Below are 19,066 nucleotides of genomic sequence, written 5' to 3' on the forward strand. Positions count from 1 at the left end.
CTTAGTCGGGGGTTGTCGTGCTCCGTCGGCGTGCGCCTGCATTCCTCCAGCGCGAGCGCACGTGAGCGCGCGCCTCGTAGTTCTGCCTTCGTCGTCGTCGTCGTCGTCGTCGTCGTTTCGGCGGACCCGCGCCGCTACAGTCGGGGGTTGTCGTGCTCCGTCGGCGTGCGCCCGCAGGTGTTATCTCTCCGCGCTCCTCCTCGCCCCTAGCAACAGCTGAGGCGCGCCTAGCAACCGGAGCAGGTGGTAGCTCGGGCGGGAGTAGCGGAGGGCAAGGGGAGAGGAGGAGCGTGCTCGGGCGTGTGAGGGCACTCGCATCGCGGAGCTCGGGCGGAGTAGCGGAGAGTGAGTGGAGAGGAGGAGCGCGCTCGGGCGTGTGAGGGCGCTCGCATCGCGGAGCTCGGCGGGAGAGAGAGCTCGCGCGCGGGGCGGGCGTGTTGCGCCGTTGCGCGGGTCTCTCTCTCCTCTCCGCGTACCCTCTCTCCGCTCGCTGCGCTCGGAAAATGTATATAAATGCAGTGGAGCGCACGCCTTTCTCCGTTACTGCTTGCCGCAGCGCACTCATCGGTGCACCCAATGCATTCGCATTTCCGCACGGTCCCCTTCGGGGAGGTGGGGGGAGTTTTTTTGAATCAGGCGTGGCTCGCACCATCCGGAAGCAGCTTTTCAGCGACATCATCGTCGCCTGCTTTCGGACGTCGCCCGAGGGCCCAGCCGCAGTTGCACCAGCTCCAACAGTGCCGAAAGGCAGCGGCAAGCCACTGGGGCGGGGCGAAGCTGCGCCTCTCGTACAGGAAGATGGCCGCCATCAGTGTGGCGAGTGATGCCGCGAAGGCAGGCGTGACGCTGAACGCGTCCGGGAAGAGCACGGCCGAGGCGACCGAGTTGAGCAGACTGGAGGTGGCCGACAGGTGGTACTTGACGATGTTGTCCAGCCGCGCCACCACCAGTGCCACGCAGAGCCCGTGCACGCCGCTGGACACCACGGTGGCCACGAGGAAGGTGACCACGTGCCCCACCAGCTGGTCGCCTGCGAGTGAGAAGATACAGCGGCGATGCTCGCAGTTGTGGCAACAGTTCCTGCGTGGTGTATATTTTAGCTGCGATAGCTGTCACTTCAGCAGCATCTTCCCGGAGACATCCGTGGCGTGCCTGGAAATCCGCACCGCCGTCGGAAAACTTGGACATCTAGCTGGAAAGTGAGACAGAAACGCCCATCACAAACTTTACCCCTAGTGACGCAGTTTCCTGCCTCGCAGGGGGCCAATAAACATGCGGTGCCTTTTTGGCTAAACATCTCCCTTTTCAGGTCACCCAGTTTCGCAGCGTGAAGATGGGCCAATCGTCCGGACAGGACACGACACCCTAGAAACCAGACAGCAGCGTTCGCTATAGGCCAAGGGCAATCTCCAGTAACTGGTGGTTCGTAAGCCGAATGATGTCGACGCCGGCGCGGGGCTTTAGTCATCGGGACGCGATAACCGCGTGAGGCGGGGATCGGCCCTGCGCGGCCCATATCCCACGCCTACTTGTTGGCCCCAATAAAGTGTTCCTCTCTCTCTCTCTTAGTAGCAACGATACTGCTGCTGTTTGGCATGATGCTCCTGATTAAATTATTATATGACGAACCCTGGAGGAGCGCTACAGACGTTTGGTCTGATTTCTCCTGAAAGTCTAAATTGACTCTTTTTTTTATGTTAGCGAACGTGAGAATTCCGGGAAACACTACGGGTTGAACAGATGGCTCTTTTTCATCGGCGAAATTATCACGCAAGAGAAGGTTAAGGCGCCCACAGCGGGGGTAAAATCTTGTTGAAATCATATCGACTCTTAGCCTGCTATGCATCATAACACAAGAAAAAAATTGTGAACAGCGGCTTCAAGTTAAGGAGACATGAATATGAAAGTGAAGCCTGCAAGAAAGCGGACATTATGTGCGGTTGTATTGAATTCCTGGGAAGATTAACAGTCGACAATATGACGAACCTATACTTCACTGCTGCTCGAACATGGCGCATTAAAGCGGTAATGTTTGAACTGCTCTAGAAAACAATTACTACCTCGTAGGGCTGCATACAAAGCTGCAAGCAAGGCAATAACGTAGGAATGAGTGCCGCCCTTACGCTGCACAAGGGGTTCCTTGACGAGTAGGGCGGCCGCGGCTGATATGAGGGCGCTGCCGAAGTAGATCTGGCTCTGCTGCTCCCACAGGGAGCGGCCGTCGTTCTTGAAGAAGTACTGCAAAGAAACGCACGCACAAGCACGAATGAAAAAAATTAGCAGTGGCTTAGCTCCGCTATGCCAGAATATACGTAGCGAGAGCTAAGGTTCAGCAATCCAATTCAATCCAGTCCGGTCCAATCCATTCACTGCTCCTCGCGTATGCGAAGCACGGCTCTCCAGGAGCCACGCGAAACGGCCATCAAGGGGCTCCGGCGCAGCGTCAGACTTGGCTGCTGCGCAACGGAGGCGCACAGCTGAGCACGCGCCGGCGCCAGTGCGTCTGCCGCGGCTATGACGTCACTCCTCTGGAATGCGCAGACCGGCGACTGGGCAGACCCAATTCTTTACGCACCCGTACTCAAATTCCGATGCAATCCAATTCAATCCATTCCAACCCAATTTAATCCAATTCAATTTAATCCAATCCAATCCCAATACAATCCAAATGCAATCCAATCCAATGCTCCTCGCGCTTGCGCAGCATGTCCCTTCAGGGTCCACGCGAAACTGCTCAACTTCGGCCAGTGTAGCTTACGCTACAAAAAAAAAAGAAAAAAAAACGGCAACTTTTGCAATTGAAATGTGAAGACTGAAGACGGGACGAGCTGGTGGTCTTCACTAGAAATAGCTTGTATTTTTCTGTAGATTTAACATGGCACTATGTATAGCTTTTCTATAGTTTACCGTTGTGGGATGGGATGGGGTTTGGCACCGGAGTTTTTCGACTTGGTTTTTCGATAGCTCCCACTTTTTCCTAGGGAGAGAGCACTTTCATGGGTCTGCCCATCTTATCGGTAGATCGGGCATGATGCCGCCGAGCGCACGCCGTCTGTCTCAGCTAGGAGAACAACTTCACGTCAGAGGTTACGTCATCACCAGGCGCAGCCCATCCCAAACGCGCTCCTCCCCACCCCAACTGTGCGCCGTGACGATCACTCACCACACCTGCTCGTCGGTTCTCAATTTTTCTGCGTTGATTTCTGAGCGACGCCCGGCCCAGCTGGAACCCAAGCTTATATAGCTCTGCTGTTAAAAGATGCTTAGGAATCCTGTAACAGGCCGACTTTGCTTCACGCGTTAAATTTCGAATTGCGTGCTTTCAGTGTCCGAGCTTCACGCATGCGAGATAGCCTGGTGAATGGAAAGATGAAGGTGGCCGTGGCGGCTTGCTCGTCGCGACCTCACAGTATCGACAGACAGACAGACAGACAGACACGCGCGTACACACACACACGCACACGCACACACAGTACTAGAAGCATTGAGTGTGGGCTTGTAAAGAAAAAAAATTAGCAGTGGCTTAGCTCGGCTATGCCAGGATATACGTAGCGTGAGCTAAGGTTCAGCTGGTTATTCTTAGCTTTCCTGGTTGTCTAGGATATCTTGATTATCATGCTTACTGCTGCTTCAATGACACACACACGGTATACTCATTATGTGACACATGTATATTTATCAAGCGGCTCCGGCGCAGCGTCACCAATCACCCCAGAGCTAAGCTGGTTCCACAGGCGCACGCCGGTGTTGCTGCGACGCACGAGCCATCGGTTCCACACACGGCCACCCTTCGCATGATCATCACGTCGCCGGGCGCGTGGGGTGTGTGAGAGACGCCGGACATCGAGCAACGTTCTGTGCGCCGTGTGACGTCACTACTCCTCGGGCACGCGCAGCACGGCTCAGGAGCGACGCGAAACTGCTCAACCTCGGCCAGTGTAGCTCACGCTACAAAATTGACGCGCCATTCTATGGCAAGCTGTGGCATCTTACACATTCATGTATCGGGAGTTTTACGCGCAGAAGCTCCACCCGGGCTGCGCCGAAGTGGAGGGCTCCGGAATAATTCTGACCACTTCGGGATATTGAACGTGCGCCGAAATCTCGACACACGGGCGTTTTGGGTTTTTCTCCTCCGTCTTAAAAGCGGCCAACGCGGCGGGAGCGAACCCGAGTCCTTTGGCTCAGCAGCACAGCGCGTTATCCACTGAGCCACCGCGGCGGGTTTGGCGATTTCTTATGAACGTGCGACTAAGGCTGAGAGGGGTAAGGATTGTTCCTCACGACAAACAGCGGCGCTTGATCCCTCTCCCCCGAGCGAGTGAGGGCAGGTGTAAAGATCCCGTTCCTGTTTAGGCAGGGACACGTAGACACGCGCGTCATGGGCATGTTTCCAGCACGCTGTCCGCAAGGCAAAAAGTTACGAGGACACCCAGGCACTCCTTGCGATGTAGGGATTGCGAAAGCATGGATGTCCAACCTTTGAACCTACACTTGTGCTTTTATTTTTATCGCAATGTTTTAACCTGTGTGTTCTCTTTCTCCTCCTTCACTATGCACGACTAGTAACATACCCGCATTTCTATCGAAAAGCAGAGAGCAGGAGAGGCGCTTTGTTAGTCCCATGCAACGTTATTGTGTCATTAGCATGTTGAAATTGCTTATGTAGACCTCGATACCTGCCTCAAAGTTTCAAATTGAAAGGCCACAACGGATTATCGAGGCCCACTTTTAATGAGAAGTAGGGGGCCGCGTTGCTCAGCTGTCTTCCAAGGGTACAAGCTGCTACCATCCAACTGGCGGAGGTCACCGCCAGAGACCGCGAATCCTTTACCGCCATCTGACGGGACGAAGACACAAGCATTTCCCGCACGATGCACGTGTCCTTAAGAGGGATGCCAATAAGGTATATTTGCTCTCTCTTTGTAACCTTTAGCATTTGCGTCTTTTTTTCATTATTTCATTACAATTACCCGCAGCCGCGTTGACCTAGCCAAACAATGAGGACTTTTAGTGGGAACGTACTTTGCCAGCTGCCTAATTGCTACATCTCTAATTAGCACGCTAAAAATACTCATGTAGGCCTCCGACGCGCGTTTGCAAGTCGAAGGCCACAACGCACTCTTTCGGTTCTCCTCTATTCAACTGTATTCGACCAGCTGTGGTGCTCTTGAGATGCGTGCCAGTCGTGTACTCCCGGGGCCCCTACGTCAAATCCCAACGAGGCCCAAATTTAACTAGTTTAGTTTTTCGAATCGATTGCTTTTCTTTTTTGTTCCTTGAGTCGTAGGCCATTTTTTTGTGACGTCTGCGTACTAGGGACGTCGGATTGTCGACACACAGAGGTAACTGACGACAGTTTTCGCGTTGACACTTCTACGGGAACCGTGCCTCACCCTGCCGCAGTGGCTCAGTGGCTAAGGCATTGTGCTGCTGAGCCCAAGGACGTGGGTTCGATTCCAGTAGCGCTGGCTGCTAAGGTGAAAAGCGAGAACGCCCGTGTGTCGAGATTTCAACGCACGTTGAAGATCCACAGGTGGTCACCATTATTCCGGAGCCCTGCACTGCGGCGCGCCCCACAGACTAGGTGTACTAGCTTCAGCGCGTTAAATCAATCAATCAATCAATCAATCAATCAATCAATCAATCAATCAATCAATCAATCAATCAATCAATCAATCAATCAATCAATCAATCAATCAATCAATCAATCAATCCAATAACCCATATTCAATTGATCAACGAATAGATTAACCCGCATTCAATTAATCAGTCAATTAACCAATCACCCAGCTTATTAAATCAATCAATCAACAAAGCCATCAATGAATTAATTCATCAATCACTATGTACTTACGGAGTAATTAATCGAATTATTTCTTTGTTGTTTGAGTTGTGACGGCTGAATCAATTAATAAATACTCGACCAATCAATCAATAATTACGTAACATTCATTCAATCGAGCAAACAATATTAACTAGCCAATCAACTAACAAATGAACCTATAAATCGATCAATCGCACGATCGATCAATCAATCAATCAATCAATCAATCAATCAATCAATCAATCAATCAATCAATCAATCAATCAATCAATCAATCAATCAATCAATCAATCAATCAATCAATCGGGAACTATACCTCGGTGTAGACCGCGGCAATGGTGGAGAGAGATCCGCACATCAGCGCCAGCAGAAGGGCAAAGAGGCCGGCCGAGGAGGCGCCTTTTTCGACGAAGCTTCCCGCCTGGCTGGTCAACACGGCCAGGATGATAAGCGCCCCGGCCACCCACTGCGCCCGCGTCACCGTTCTGTTGAAGAGGTGCCTGCGCGCAGTGACGAGATATATCCGGTGCTGGTTCATAAGTAGGGTTGTGCTTCAGCCTAGCCATTTCGCAGTGTAATGCCTGCGAGAAATGCCTACAGGAAACCTCCATAGCCACGGATCTCTATAGACGTGCACTTCTTTCAGCCCTGATACCTTGTGTAGAGGCATTAAAACTGCGTAGTCGAAAGTTTGCCATAACGAACACACACGCGGCATGGGCTGCTTCAGCGACACATCACGGAGAGGCGCTCAACAGGAGCATAAAGTTCAGTTTCCTGCGCCCGCCGCCAGGTGACTTGTGCAAATGGACGTTGCTGCTGACTATCACGCACGTCATATGCATGATGTCACATTTCGCTATTTGTCCGGTCGTAATATCTCCATTAGAGCTACATAGGCGAAAAGATTTCATTTTCCCGGGAGAGAAGGGGGGGGGGAGGCTCGCCCTCCCCCCGGACTTGCAGCCCGTGATGATGATGGTGATTATAAAATGGACGAGTTGTCATCGTATAAATAAAAAAAGTCTAGAAACCAAAGACTCACAAAAAGCGTGAGCAAACATGCATGGTAAAGGCAGAGACACAGGAGAAAACATTACAAAGAATAAAAGTTTACTGACGTTTTAAGAAGAGGGTATATGCTGAGATTTCTGCGCACGTTAACGATCTCCAGGTGGTAACAAATAATAAGGAGCCCTCCACTACAGCGCGCCTCAAGCCCGAGTGTAAAATTCGGCGTGTTAACCCCCATAACCTGATTCTGATTATGAGTTAACCAGTACTGAATTAACTGAGTTTGAGTATTGAGTTAGAACATTTTGTGTAATGAATGAATTGTATATATTTACGACCTCTGCATTCAAGTTACGATGTTATCATTTCTAAGAAATGTTGATGACTAGAAGAGCTTCTTTTCCCATGAGTCGTCAGGATGGCCTACTGGAAAGAGCAGTAGTACTGAGACACAGAAAACTGACGTGCGTTGGACAAGCCACTGATAAAAAAGTCTGCGGAAGGGGTCACAGAAGACTGCAGCGTTTTTCAGGCTCGGAAAAGCACTCAAAGCAATTTAAAGCTAATTGTAGATACAACATATTCATTCCGTGAGCATAGGATATATCCCTAACATTAGAAAATGATGGTTAGCAGGCTACGTCTCGCTCTTAAAAAATATAAATTATACGTTTGTGTTTATTTAAACGTCTTGCTCTTAAAAATATATATTTAAGTTTGTGTATATTTAAATGCATTTCGTGTGTACATGCGCGGCGTTGAGAGTCAAAAGTTAAAAAAAAAAGAAATAAGAAATACGGATGACTCAACCCCACTGGCGCTTCTAGTGCGCTGGTCCTCCTTCGGTACAGATTCGAAGGAATAAATGGAAAGTATGAAAGTAAGCACTGCACGTCTACGCCAATTCAATGATGCAGTAATTCTTTTAGCTACTCTAAAACTACTCTTTAAGCTACTCTACTCTTTAGCTACTCTTTAGCTACTCTAAGCTACTCTAAACCTCATGTGGCTATGACACTGGTAATGGAACTTTGGGGAGTAGGGTGGCGCAGGGATCAGCATCGGCGTCTATGTAGAGCTGAGTTGGGACTGCCGCGATTAGAAATAAAGGCAGGGAGATAAGTAGGTGAAACGATGAGAAGAGAAGGGGCTTATTCTGTTCTCGTCGCGTTTATACTCCGACGTTGAGTAGGCGCTCGAAGGACACATGATAGCACCAGTCTTAGCAGCATAACAGGGCCCCTATTTCAGCAGTGGGCATAAGCAGACCACCGCCGCCACTGCTGCTGGTGATAATGATGGTAATGGTGATGGTCGCAACATTTAGGAAACATTCGGATAACTTTTTAAAAAGACTATAGTCTTTCTTGGCCCACTAAAACCCAGAAATTTCGGTTTGTATCTATATTTGTCTGTCGGTCTATCTGTATGTGGGTGACTCGATTCAGCCACCCGGCCAAAGTGAAACAAAATCTGCGCAATAGTCTTATATACTTACAGCCAAATCTAAACGTCCAAGTCCGGTGGAAATGTTCATACATGTCAACATTGTTGAACAAGAACAAGACATTACGCAAACATAAGGCAGAACATCAATACATAAGCGATATTTGCTGTGTTCTCTTATTTAAAAAATCACGGATGTTTGGTTTTTGCGGTAACAAATGATATTGTACATCTACTGCGGAAAACCGTAGCCTGCTGTTGCCCGCGCTCCTGCCGGCATTTGAGAAATCACACTGCAACAGCAACGAAAGCTTCCACCAGATAGGTTCCACGTTCTGCTTGGAACGCACTTGGAGTAGGTCACGTGGTTCTATAAACGCTGAAGGAGGGCCCCTCGATTCACGCGCGTCTCCGCCGTACTGCAGCGCTGGCATCGAGGAACCCGGCCTGTAGCAGTGGAACGCGGTAACTTTAAGTTGACTTGAGCAAACTTTTAGTGTGTTTACTTTAGGGGGTGCGCGACAGAAGAGGAACAGCATCAGAGGTGAGCGGGAAAGCAAAGGGAGGCATTTACTTGGCAAATGTCGACAAAGTCGAATGTCCTTTCGTTGCAAATGTCGACAATCGTCTTTTGTCGACATTTGAAACGAAAAAAGCAGATACGAGGACAATTTTTGTTCAGAAAAATCTCGGGGCAGCGCCCTCGATCCCGGACTCACTTGTAGACGCAGAGCGTGATGATGATCTTGCACTGGACGAGCACGATCCAGACGGCGGGCGTGACGTAGTGCAGGGCGAAGAAGAAGATGTTGTTGGTGAGCGTGTAGATGAGAGAGGGCAGCAGGAATTTGGGCGAAGGGCGCATGCGCAGAGAGCCGCTCGTGGCCACGTGCATGGCCGTGACCAGGAGACACTTGAGCGCCTCGACGAGCGCCACCAGCAGCGTCTGCTGCAGCGGGTACCGGCCTGCGTACGAACCAGCCGAAGGGACAAAAGTAAGCAGCCTCACGAGGCTCATGCCTAACCCGGTCGATTTCAGTCTTCGAGTGGGCCCTACCATTCGTGTGGAGCATGATCTTCTCTGCACATGTAGGAAAAGTTATTCAAACAGGTCGCAAGTAGTGCTTTCAGAAAGAACAGCTTTTCCCGCAATGATAATATTGTTACGCTAAACCAATTCTGCTACGTTGGCTTGTCCAAGTGGTTTACTCCCTCCCGCTTGGCTTAGCTGAAGAAAAGGACGATGATGCGGGAGCTGGGCTCTCTGGGAAAGAGGAAGAAGCCGGATCTCTGCTCGTGTCGTGCTCAACGAACATTTTTTTCTCGACTGCCGCCGTTTCTCAACGGCTAGACAACTGCTTCTGAAGCACCCAATTGAGCGTTTGGGGTTGACTTTTTCGATTCCACTTATATTATCTATTGGCGCATCAAATTTGGGGTTTGCAAAAAGGGATATATATATATATATATATATATATATATATATATATATATATATATATATATATATATATATATATATATAGTGAAAGAAGTCGACTGACACGCTTCCCGTTTTTGTTGCCAACAGTTTCGGAGTTAGAAACAAACGTGTCAGTCGACTTCTTTCACTATTTTTATACTGGCCCATCGAACCTCATGATCTCTCTCTCTCTCTCTCTCTCTCTCTATATATATATATATATATATATATATATATATATATATATATATATATATATCATTCTGACGAAGGCCGGTCCCTCGGCCGAAACGTTAAACCTTTTCTTTTTTCGACGTGTGTCTTTCTTTTTTTGCTATATATATATATATATATATATATATATATATATATATATATATATATATATATATATATATATATATATATATATATATATAGAGGTTTTCTTGACTGCCAACCCTTATGTTCTGTCTTATTTCACGGAGCCCCTCATTTCCCATTTTCTGATTCGCTATATATATATATATATATATATATATATATATATATATATATATATATATATATAATTGCATTCAAAATTATTGTCTTTCTGCTTCAGGTCGTTTGAATTGCTGAAGGGTGCTAATTAACGGGTAATTCGGGTTTTATTCATAACTAAGTTTCCTTTTACAGCCTCTTTCAGGAAATAATTTAGTATTTTGAAGTCCCCACGTATTTAGCAACCGATTTAGCCCTACCCCCCTTGTAGGTACGTGCCAAAATCTTTGAGGACATCATCATCATCATCATAATCAACAACGGTTCCCCTGCCTTTGGATCCTGCGCTCTTGCCTGGATAAATCTCTCCCGGGCGTAACATTATGTTCAAGGACCTTCCCCACACACGAGCTGAGGGAAATTGGTCTGAGGTGTTCAATGGACAATGGTTTCCCCGGATTGGGAATGAGGGTGATTTTGGCGTGCTTCCAGGCCGGAGGAGCCTTGTTTCCAGAAATGATTAAAATACGCTGTGAGGACCGAAATGGAGTTATCGTTGAGATTCCGGAGCATTTTATTTGTTATGAAATCCCGTCTGGGGGCCGACCCTGGTCGGAATTTGAGGAGGGCACGTCACAAACCCTCCTTCCTTTATGTCCGAGTTGAGATCTGCATTCATAGAACCCCTGTACGACGGGGTGAGTAGCTAGCGCCAGAGGGCAGGTCGAGATCACGTGTTTTATTTAGCAATTCCTTGTTTGTGCCGGGGAAGTTGCGAATGATGGAGATGAGGCGGTGATTTTGCTCGGTTTTGGAACGAATAGGATCGAGGAGGTGGTTTAGAAGAGACGACGTCCTTTTCCCAACGGAGCGGAGGAGGCGGCAATTGCATTAGTATTGTCCAACAGGCTGGCTCCCACAATTATGGTGGCCGTCCAAACTTTTGCTCGCGGACGCATATCACCGCTTGCGCTCAAAATTCTATCACAAAATCCCCCAACCTCTCCGGTGGAGTTGATATGGGTCCCGGCACATGCCGGCTTTAGGGGAAACGAGGCAGGCCATGACGTCGCTCGAGGACTCCCGATTCGAGCAGGCCCCAGCTTCTGCCCCTACCATGGGGCCAGATCCGCCTGGCAACATTCCACGATATCGCCACTTATTACCGCCTCGCCCGCAGTAAATATCCCTCCGCACATTCAGAACTCACCCATTCACGAGAACGTACCTGGCGACATCTGCAAACCCACACTCTCCCGTGCAGGGCGGTACTTCACCGCATTCGTCCCTCCCTGTACTCATCACCTAACTGCAGCGCGTGTGGTATCCGTGCTACAGTCCCCCACTATATGTGGGGGTGCCCTCTTGACCCCTTCCCTTCAATCACCTCTGACGAGCAGTGGGAGTGGGTAGCTCTGACCAGGGAGCCCAAGCCTTGCTTGTGGACAGAGCTGCTACTGTCGCCTCCAGACTCGCGCCAGCGGCCACCCCGATCCTTTAACCTATTTTCGCTCAATAAAAGTGTGTCTTTTCCTCTCTTCCCAGATGATAAGAACTGTAGCGCGAGATCAGTTCCTACAGTCGGGACGACTACCTTCGGTGGAACGTCCATTGGTTCCATTCGTCCAGATGGGTATATTCGTCCATAAAGCCGTTTTATTTATCCATACGAAAAACAAGCATCATCATCGTCGTCGTCATCACCACTCACCACCAGCCTGTCTACGCCCACGGCAGAGCAAATGACTCTCCCATAGATCTCCAATTATACCGGTCCTGTGCTAACTGCGACCAATTTATCCCTGCAAACTTCTTAATCTCATCTTCCCATCTAACTTTCTGCCGCCCCCTGCAACGCTTGCCTTCTCTAGGGATCCACTCTGTTACCCTTAATGACCAACGGTTATCTTGCCTTCGCATTACATGCCCTGCCCACGTCCATTTCTTGTTCCTAATTTCTACTAATATATCCTTAACACGCGTTTGTTTCCTGACCCACTTCGCTCTCTTCTTGTCCCTTAATGTTACACCTATCATCTTCCGTTCCATTGCTCGCTGAGTCGTCCTCAGTTTAAGTTGAACCCTCTTAGTGAGCCTCCAAGTTTCTGCCCCGTAGGTGAGTGCCCGGTAAGATGCAGCTGTCATACACTTTCTTCTTCAGGGACAATGGTAGGCTGCCATTCATTACCTGAGAATGCCTGCCGAGTGCACTCCACCTTCATTCTAATCACCTCTGCTTCATGGTTGGGATCCGGGTTCACAACTTGGCCTAAGTAGATATACTGGCTTACCACTTTCACTGCCTCACCACCTACCTCAAACCGCTGTGTTGTCCCGAGGTTATTGATCATTACTTTGGTTTGCTGCATATGAATTTTCAATCCCACGGTTCTACTCTGTTTGTCCAGTGTGGTAAGCATGCTTTGCAATTCGTCCCCTTAGTTACTTAGAAAGGCAGCGTCATCAGCAAATCTGGGGTTACTGAGGTGTTCTCCATTAACCCTTGCACCCACCTGTACCCAATCCAATGTTCTGAATACTTCTTGTAAACATGCTGTGAATGACATCGGAGTGATTGAGTCTCCTTATAGGGATTTTACTGCTCTCCTTATGGAGGATGATGGTAGCTGTTGCCCCACTGGAAAACAAGCCCTGTAGTACAAATACTGAGAGCTGATTCGCATCAATACTAACGTTTGTGTCACCGCAATAACATCGATTATGTAGTGTAGCACCCTTTACAGGCAAATCGGTACTCAAATGCTCGGCGCAAAAACTTGGTAGTCTCATAGCCAGCAAGTCAGAGGCCGCGAAAAAGAAAGTGAAGCCTAGAAATGCTTTGTATTAAAATTCAACCAACACAGTCAAACCAACCAAATGTTGACGTTAGAAAAACCAGGGCAAATGTCCTGCAAGACAAATGCATTGTGAGTGAATGCGTTCCTCTAAAAAGGAAAAAAAAGGAACTGAGGCGAGTTTATAGTTCATAAGCGTTCATTTACGGTATTGGGCTGCCACTGATGTAGTGTCAGATAGACGAAATGCTTATGTGGGAGGCCGAGGGGCTGTTAAGACGCTAGGGAAGAAAAACATCTTTAAGTGAGGCCGCTCCAGCGGATCCCAACTTCACCAGCAACGTGATGCGAGTATGGAAACTATATTGAGATAAATCCAGATGAGTTTGCTTCGTTTAACCCATGAGGTTTGCAAAGTCAATTCTGTTGATCACGCATACAGGCGGGAGAATAGTAGGTGCAGTGTAATGAAAAAAAAAAAAAAAAAAACCTTCGTTGATTTCTGTGTCATAGGAATTGGTAAAACACGTAAGTGAAATGTGCAGCGAAATCTGAAGCTGGGCATCATTTGCGGGTCGCCGGCTGTCTTGTGGGTGTGCTTGGCGGGCGACGTCCTGCTGTCGGGTCGCTTCGGCCAAGGTGTACTGGCGTCATTTCCGTGACGGATATGATGTCGGTGAAATCTTTGTGTATCCGGGAATAAAACACTTTCGTGTTAATATAACTGCAGGCTCTGCTAGAAGTTTCCGCCGGGGTTAGGTGTACACCCCTGTGGGGTGCATACTTTCCAGAAAAGGCATTATGTTATCTGGCTGGAACGAGTGAAACAAACATTGCTATTGACTGCCTTTCGTTGTGAAGCTTTATCCTTTATTTCTTCATGAAAGATATTCCCCATCTGCCGCACAGTTTTTATCTAAAACTTGGTTTCGGAATAAATGGTGGAATGAAAAATGAGTGACCTGAACCACCGCTTTAAAACTGCAGTCACCTGGCAATCGTCAATGTGCGCCGAAATCCGACACACGGGCGTTTTCACATGTAGCCTCCATCTGAAAAGTGGCCAAAACGATTAAGCAATAATAATGGATTCCAAATCGCCCTTGCTAAATTTTCTAAACTGCAGAATATCGCCTAGAACATTGGCAACCCTGTTGCAGCGGCTCCAACCTCATAGCCGGGAATTCCGCATGATGTGGTCACCGACACTTTTTGGCCTAATTGGAAACGAGAGGTCACCGAGACTGCTTGAGTAATAATTCACTGAGAGCCTCATACGACCCCTGAAGACCGCCGCAACCATTTTTGTTACAAGGGCCGTCTCCATACTTTCGGCGATATCCTCGAGCATGATCGCCAGGATCATGCCTGCGTCCCACCACCGCATCCATCGCTCAGTCGCAGGCATGCAGTCCTTCTCTGGCAGCTTCAAACACTATCCCTCACCACTCCACATCTCATGTCCGTTATATACCCTGTGGAGTATAAAGACACTCACCCCTTCTGTTCAATAGACCGAGACTCGCTTCCCCACATCATTTGGTCATGCCCGGACATACCGGCATCACGTAGCACTCATATCATTCTTCATAGCCCACCATCCTGAGCAGAGTGGGAGGCTGCCATCTCTAGTCCAGCTCCGCTCGTGCAAGTGATTATCGCCCAGTTGGAAACACTGAGCTCCCGAAATACCGGGAGCCCCGCTATCGAGATGACTGAGTGGGTAACTCAGTGGTGCAATCACCACAACTTTCGGGCAAAATGAATTTTTTACTGCTACTACTGCTACTGTTTGCGGACGTCTTTAAAATGGCCCAGCTTCTTCCACACTTTCTGCAATGCATTTTGGGGACGCCAGGGGCCTCGCCTGAGTATTCTTTCCTCCATGACATGCAGTTATTGAGTGCACGCCATGGCACCGGCTGCACATCGCAAGTGATAGCAGCGCATGCTTTTTTTTCCTATGCAAAAGCATTCGATTTCGGCGCACGTTAAAGATCCCCAGGTGGTGAAAATTCACCCGGAGCCCTACACTACGGCGCGCCTCATCGCCTGCGTTGCGTAGGCGCGTCAAACCCTACAATCAATCAATCAATCAATCAATCAATCAATCAATCAATCAATCAATCAATCAATCAATCAATCAATCAATCAATCAATCAAATCGTTACAGATTATTGCGGGCATCTGCACGATGCGCACCCACCTTTGTTCCTGTATTGCAGTGAGTAGCTGCACACCATTTTAGTGACGTCAGTCACTGTGGTGGCCATCGACAGGGCTACTACGAAGCGCAGTGACGCCACCTTCCGCTCGAGGGAGCTGCCTCCGCCACCGCCGTCGCCGTTGTCCGGCGCCATTTTGACCGCCGGCAACTGCGAAATAGGAGTAAGCGAGAAAGAATAAAGAGTAAGAGAGAGAAAGAGAATAAATAAAGAGAGAGAATAAGTAAGAGAGAGAAAGAGAATACATAAGGAGAGAGAATAAGTAAGAGAGAGAGAGAGAATAAACTTTCTTGGAACATCTGTTGGGTCAACGACGATAGTGGCCAGCGCTTGGAGGGTGCCAGTGACCTGGGCTGCTCGTTCAGAGAGTCCTTTGCAGGTCCCGAAGATCCGAGCTGCCTAGCACCGCCTCCCAATGCTCCACAGAAGTGATGAGAGGGAATGATTTGTGAGGACATTGCCAAATGGCATGGGTGACTGTTTCGTAGGATCTGCAGTCGGGACATTGAGAAAGGGAAATATAGAGGGATAAATTGCGTGTAGTCTGGCGCGACAGAGGAGAGTATTGGTCATGAGAAGGCACTAGTATTCGGAGACGAACGACGTGCGCTGTGTCAGCTAGGCGCCGGGTTCGGACTCTAGCAATAGCTAAACTCCACAACTGACGGCGCTTATACTACTGAACTCCATGCGGCGCCTGTAGGGTATTCTAGCCATTTTAGGACCGGCAAGACTGGAGCTGGCATCAGCCAATGAGCATTAAAGAGGCATTTGCGTATTCCAGTGAAGGACGTACAGAATGCCACGGGAGAGGACTTCCAAGTTCAGAAGAAATGGGCACAAATAACAGGAATTGGCCCGTCGTTGGAGCACAGATTCAGACCACACTTTATTTTTTTTTTCATGAGTGAAACTTAGGCGCAAACAGACACAGGGACGAGAAAGGGAAACGACACCAGCGCTTACTATCAACTGAAAGATTTATTAAAATCGAAAACACTATATACCATGCCATGGCCCAACAAGCAGGCACGTATGACCGTCGCACATGTGAACGGTGGTACATGAGAACAACTGTCCCCTTTCCTTCTCTTCTTTTTTCTTGCCTCATCATCTACCCCCTCTCCATAAGAAGTTGCACTTCTTTATCTAGAATACTCAGAGACGGGTGACTTATACAATCCGAACCCATAATCCGGATATAAAAGGCTTCAACAATTTCCCTGGTAGCACGGTCTCTGTGTTTAAAAAGAACTTGCGTGTCTGTGAAGCATGGCTTACAACCGCAGTCTGAACAGTGCAGCGCCAGGTGTGTGTAGGGCCTTCCCTTCAAGGAGGAATGATGCTCCCTCAAGCGTACATTGAGACAGCGGCCGGTCTGTCCGACGTATCTGACCCACAGGACATAGGAATGCAGTACACAACATTGGTCACACACCGAACAAACAGGAGTCTGTGTTTAATCATACAACCACGTGTGGATACACTGTCCCGGGAATCAAGTCTGTTTCTCACCATGCTGCATAATCTACCTATCTTATTCCTGGCCGAGAAAACCACCTAAACCCCAAATCTGTCAGCCGTCTTCTTCAGGCGATGCGACAGCGCATGTGCATACGGTATGGCCACCACTCTTTTACTCTGGTCGGTATCTGTTATGTGATGCGCGGACCCTTTCAACTGCCTTACAAGACGCTGACAGATTGCCTGGAGCACGGACAAACAAACAAACAAACAAACAAACAAACAAACAAACAAACAAACAAACAAACAAACAAACAAACAAACAAACAAACAAACAAACAAACAAACAGGCAAGCAAACAAGCAAACAAGCAAACAAAAACAAATAGTAAATAAATAGATTCTAAGATTTCCCGCAATGGATCTGCCTTGGTGGCATATCCACAGAGCTAAACCAGATGTATTTTTAAGATAATGGAGCCTAAAAACCCCACAAGGTACTGTCCTGCATTGACAAGCCAATAGTTGGGCTGATCGAGAAATTTTGGGCTCTCTGCAACGCGAAATCATTTTTTCACTGTATTTTGTAAAATTATCTTCGACTGAGAAGCAGGAACCACAAAAGAAAGTAACTTCTGGAGGAAGAAGTTTTCTTTTCGTTGAGTCATGGAGTCGCAAAACCGGATTCCATCGACTTCAGTTCCGGCCTGTAAATCCAGATGAGCAAGGGAGCTATTCGGTGCTGAGAAATAAGGGCGTATTTTTTCCTTAATTGGGTAATTATGGCGCATTCATGCATGTAGTTCCCAAAATTAAGCTTCGACTTAATTTCTCTAATTCGCGAACGACTTTTAAGAGGTTTTATTACAGAAGCGTACACGTGGTCGGTTGAGTATATCATTCTGTCCTTCACACTAAACTTTTTTACACCCTTCTTGGTCGAAAAGGGTGTAGAAATCTTGTCCCATGGTAAACACCCTTAAAAAGGTGTTTTGGCAAAAAAAAACGGATGAAAAAAGGCTGTTGAGGATGCTAAGCACCTTAAAAAAGGGTGTTGAGCATCCTCACACCATTTTTTAAGGTGATGGCATGCGCAGTGGCAGTGGTTTGACGGAGCGCGCAGCATTCAATACAAACAGTCAATACGCACAAGTTACAGTACAAATGAATTGAGCAAGAAAACCAACGGGATGCAAGCGGTACAGGGAGTGCATACTTTCTTAGTAATACATGTGCTGTTCTTGCTTTTACATCCATCAGATGAAAGCCCCCCGATCGAGTCGGTGGGCTTGTCGCAAAAAGATATTTAGCGCTAATTTCGGAAGTATGGATTTTGCTATGAAAATATACAAATCAACACGCGGATTTGCAAAAACTTTTTAATCACGAGGTAGTTTTTGTGTTCCATAACTAACATAATTTTATTAAATACCAAACAAATTTTTCCCGCCACCTCAACACCCTTAAAAAAGGGTGTGCATTATTTAAACACCCTTCTTCCCAGAAGGGTGTAAAGCTACAAATTAGGGTGTTTGAGAGTAGGTCGTGTTTGAAACTAAGAGAAAGGGCGTAAAGAAAAAGGGTATAAGAAAAAGGGTGTAAGAAAAGACCGCCAACTAAGAAAAATGGTGAAGAGACCTCCAACTTTGGAGGCATTTTGTACCTGTTTACGTGGGTGGACTGAGCATTTTCTACAAGCGGGGTCGTGTTTTGTACCTCTCGATGTTTAAAGCAATATGAATTGGCATAATTTATTACCAGTGAAGCTCTTTAGCTTGAGCTAGTTTCGGTGGCGTTAGCAAAAAATACGAAGAAAAAGAGCTGGGGCACCTGTAAAGGGAGCACCACCGCAGATAGGGTATCATAGCAGTTCAGTCGGCTTTCGAGCTTGTTAGAATGTGAGCACAAGGGGCGTATGCGTATGCACACCTCTTACTATACCATTTCAAAGGTACTAGTCTATTTCGGATTCTAAAATGCAAACAAATGGCACAGCTTGCAGTAGTGGTGCAAGGATGGAGAAACAGCACAGCCGGGGCCAACCTAGCGTGTTCCCCCCTTGGATCCCATAGCAGTGGGAGGGGAAGGCACACTGGAACAGCCTTGTAAAATCCGGTTAAACTTGGCCTCACCCCGTAGCGGTCATCCTAGCTTGGCAAGAACGTTCTAAAACTTAGCAAACATAACAAAACTTAGCAACACCGGAATAAACTAGGTCGACCCCCACCTCCGCTGTTCTTTTCAGTCGGTACACACTCTTTTCGCCACACGAGTTTGAAGGTTCAAATTGGTGTTTCACTTGCCAAAGCTAAACTTCGGGGTGAGGTGCACCACACATGGAAACGATACGAGCAATTAGGTTTTTTTGCGTT

The 19,066-nt window shown here is 47.9% G+C and overlaps 1 protein-coding gene across 1 annotated transcript in view; it reads right to left on the bottom strand.

Moving 5' to 3' along the window:
- Positions 1-468: 468 nt before the first annotated feature.
- The window catches only part of LOC144159287 (CMP-sialic acid transporter-like), a 33,780-nt gene continuing 15,182 nt past the window's right edge, over positions 469-19,066 (bottom strand). Inside the window, exons 2-6 of the mRNA XM_077690680.1 lie at positions 15,213-15,381; positions 9,007-9,253; positions 6,144-6,327; positions 2,124-2,238; positions 469-1,030 (exon numbers count right to left, since the gene is read on the bottom strand). Of these exons, the coding sequence (XP_077546806.1) occupies positions 633-1,030; positions 2,124-2,238; positions 6,144-6,327; positions 9,007-9,253; positions 15,213-15,381 (1,113 nt within the window). The 3' untranslated portion in view covers positions 469-632. The remainder of the gene's footprint in view (positions 1,031-2,123; positions 2,239-6,143; positions 6,328-9,006; positions 9,254-15,212; positions 15,382-19,066) is intronic.

The sequence above is a fragment of the Haemaphysalis longicornis genome, unplaced genomic scaffold (assembly GCF_048455015.1).
Source record: "Haemaphysalis longicornis isolate Haplotype H1 unplaced genomic scaffold, Haemaphysalis longicornis Haplotype H1 scaffold_10, whole genome shotgun sequence".
In the NCBI taxonomy this organism is placed as follows: Eukaryota; Metazoa; Arthropoda; class Arachnida; order Ixodida; family Ixodidae; genus Haemaphysalis; species Haemaphysalis longicornis.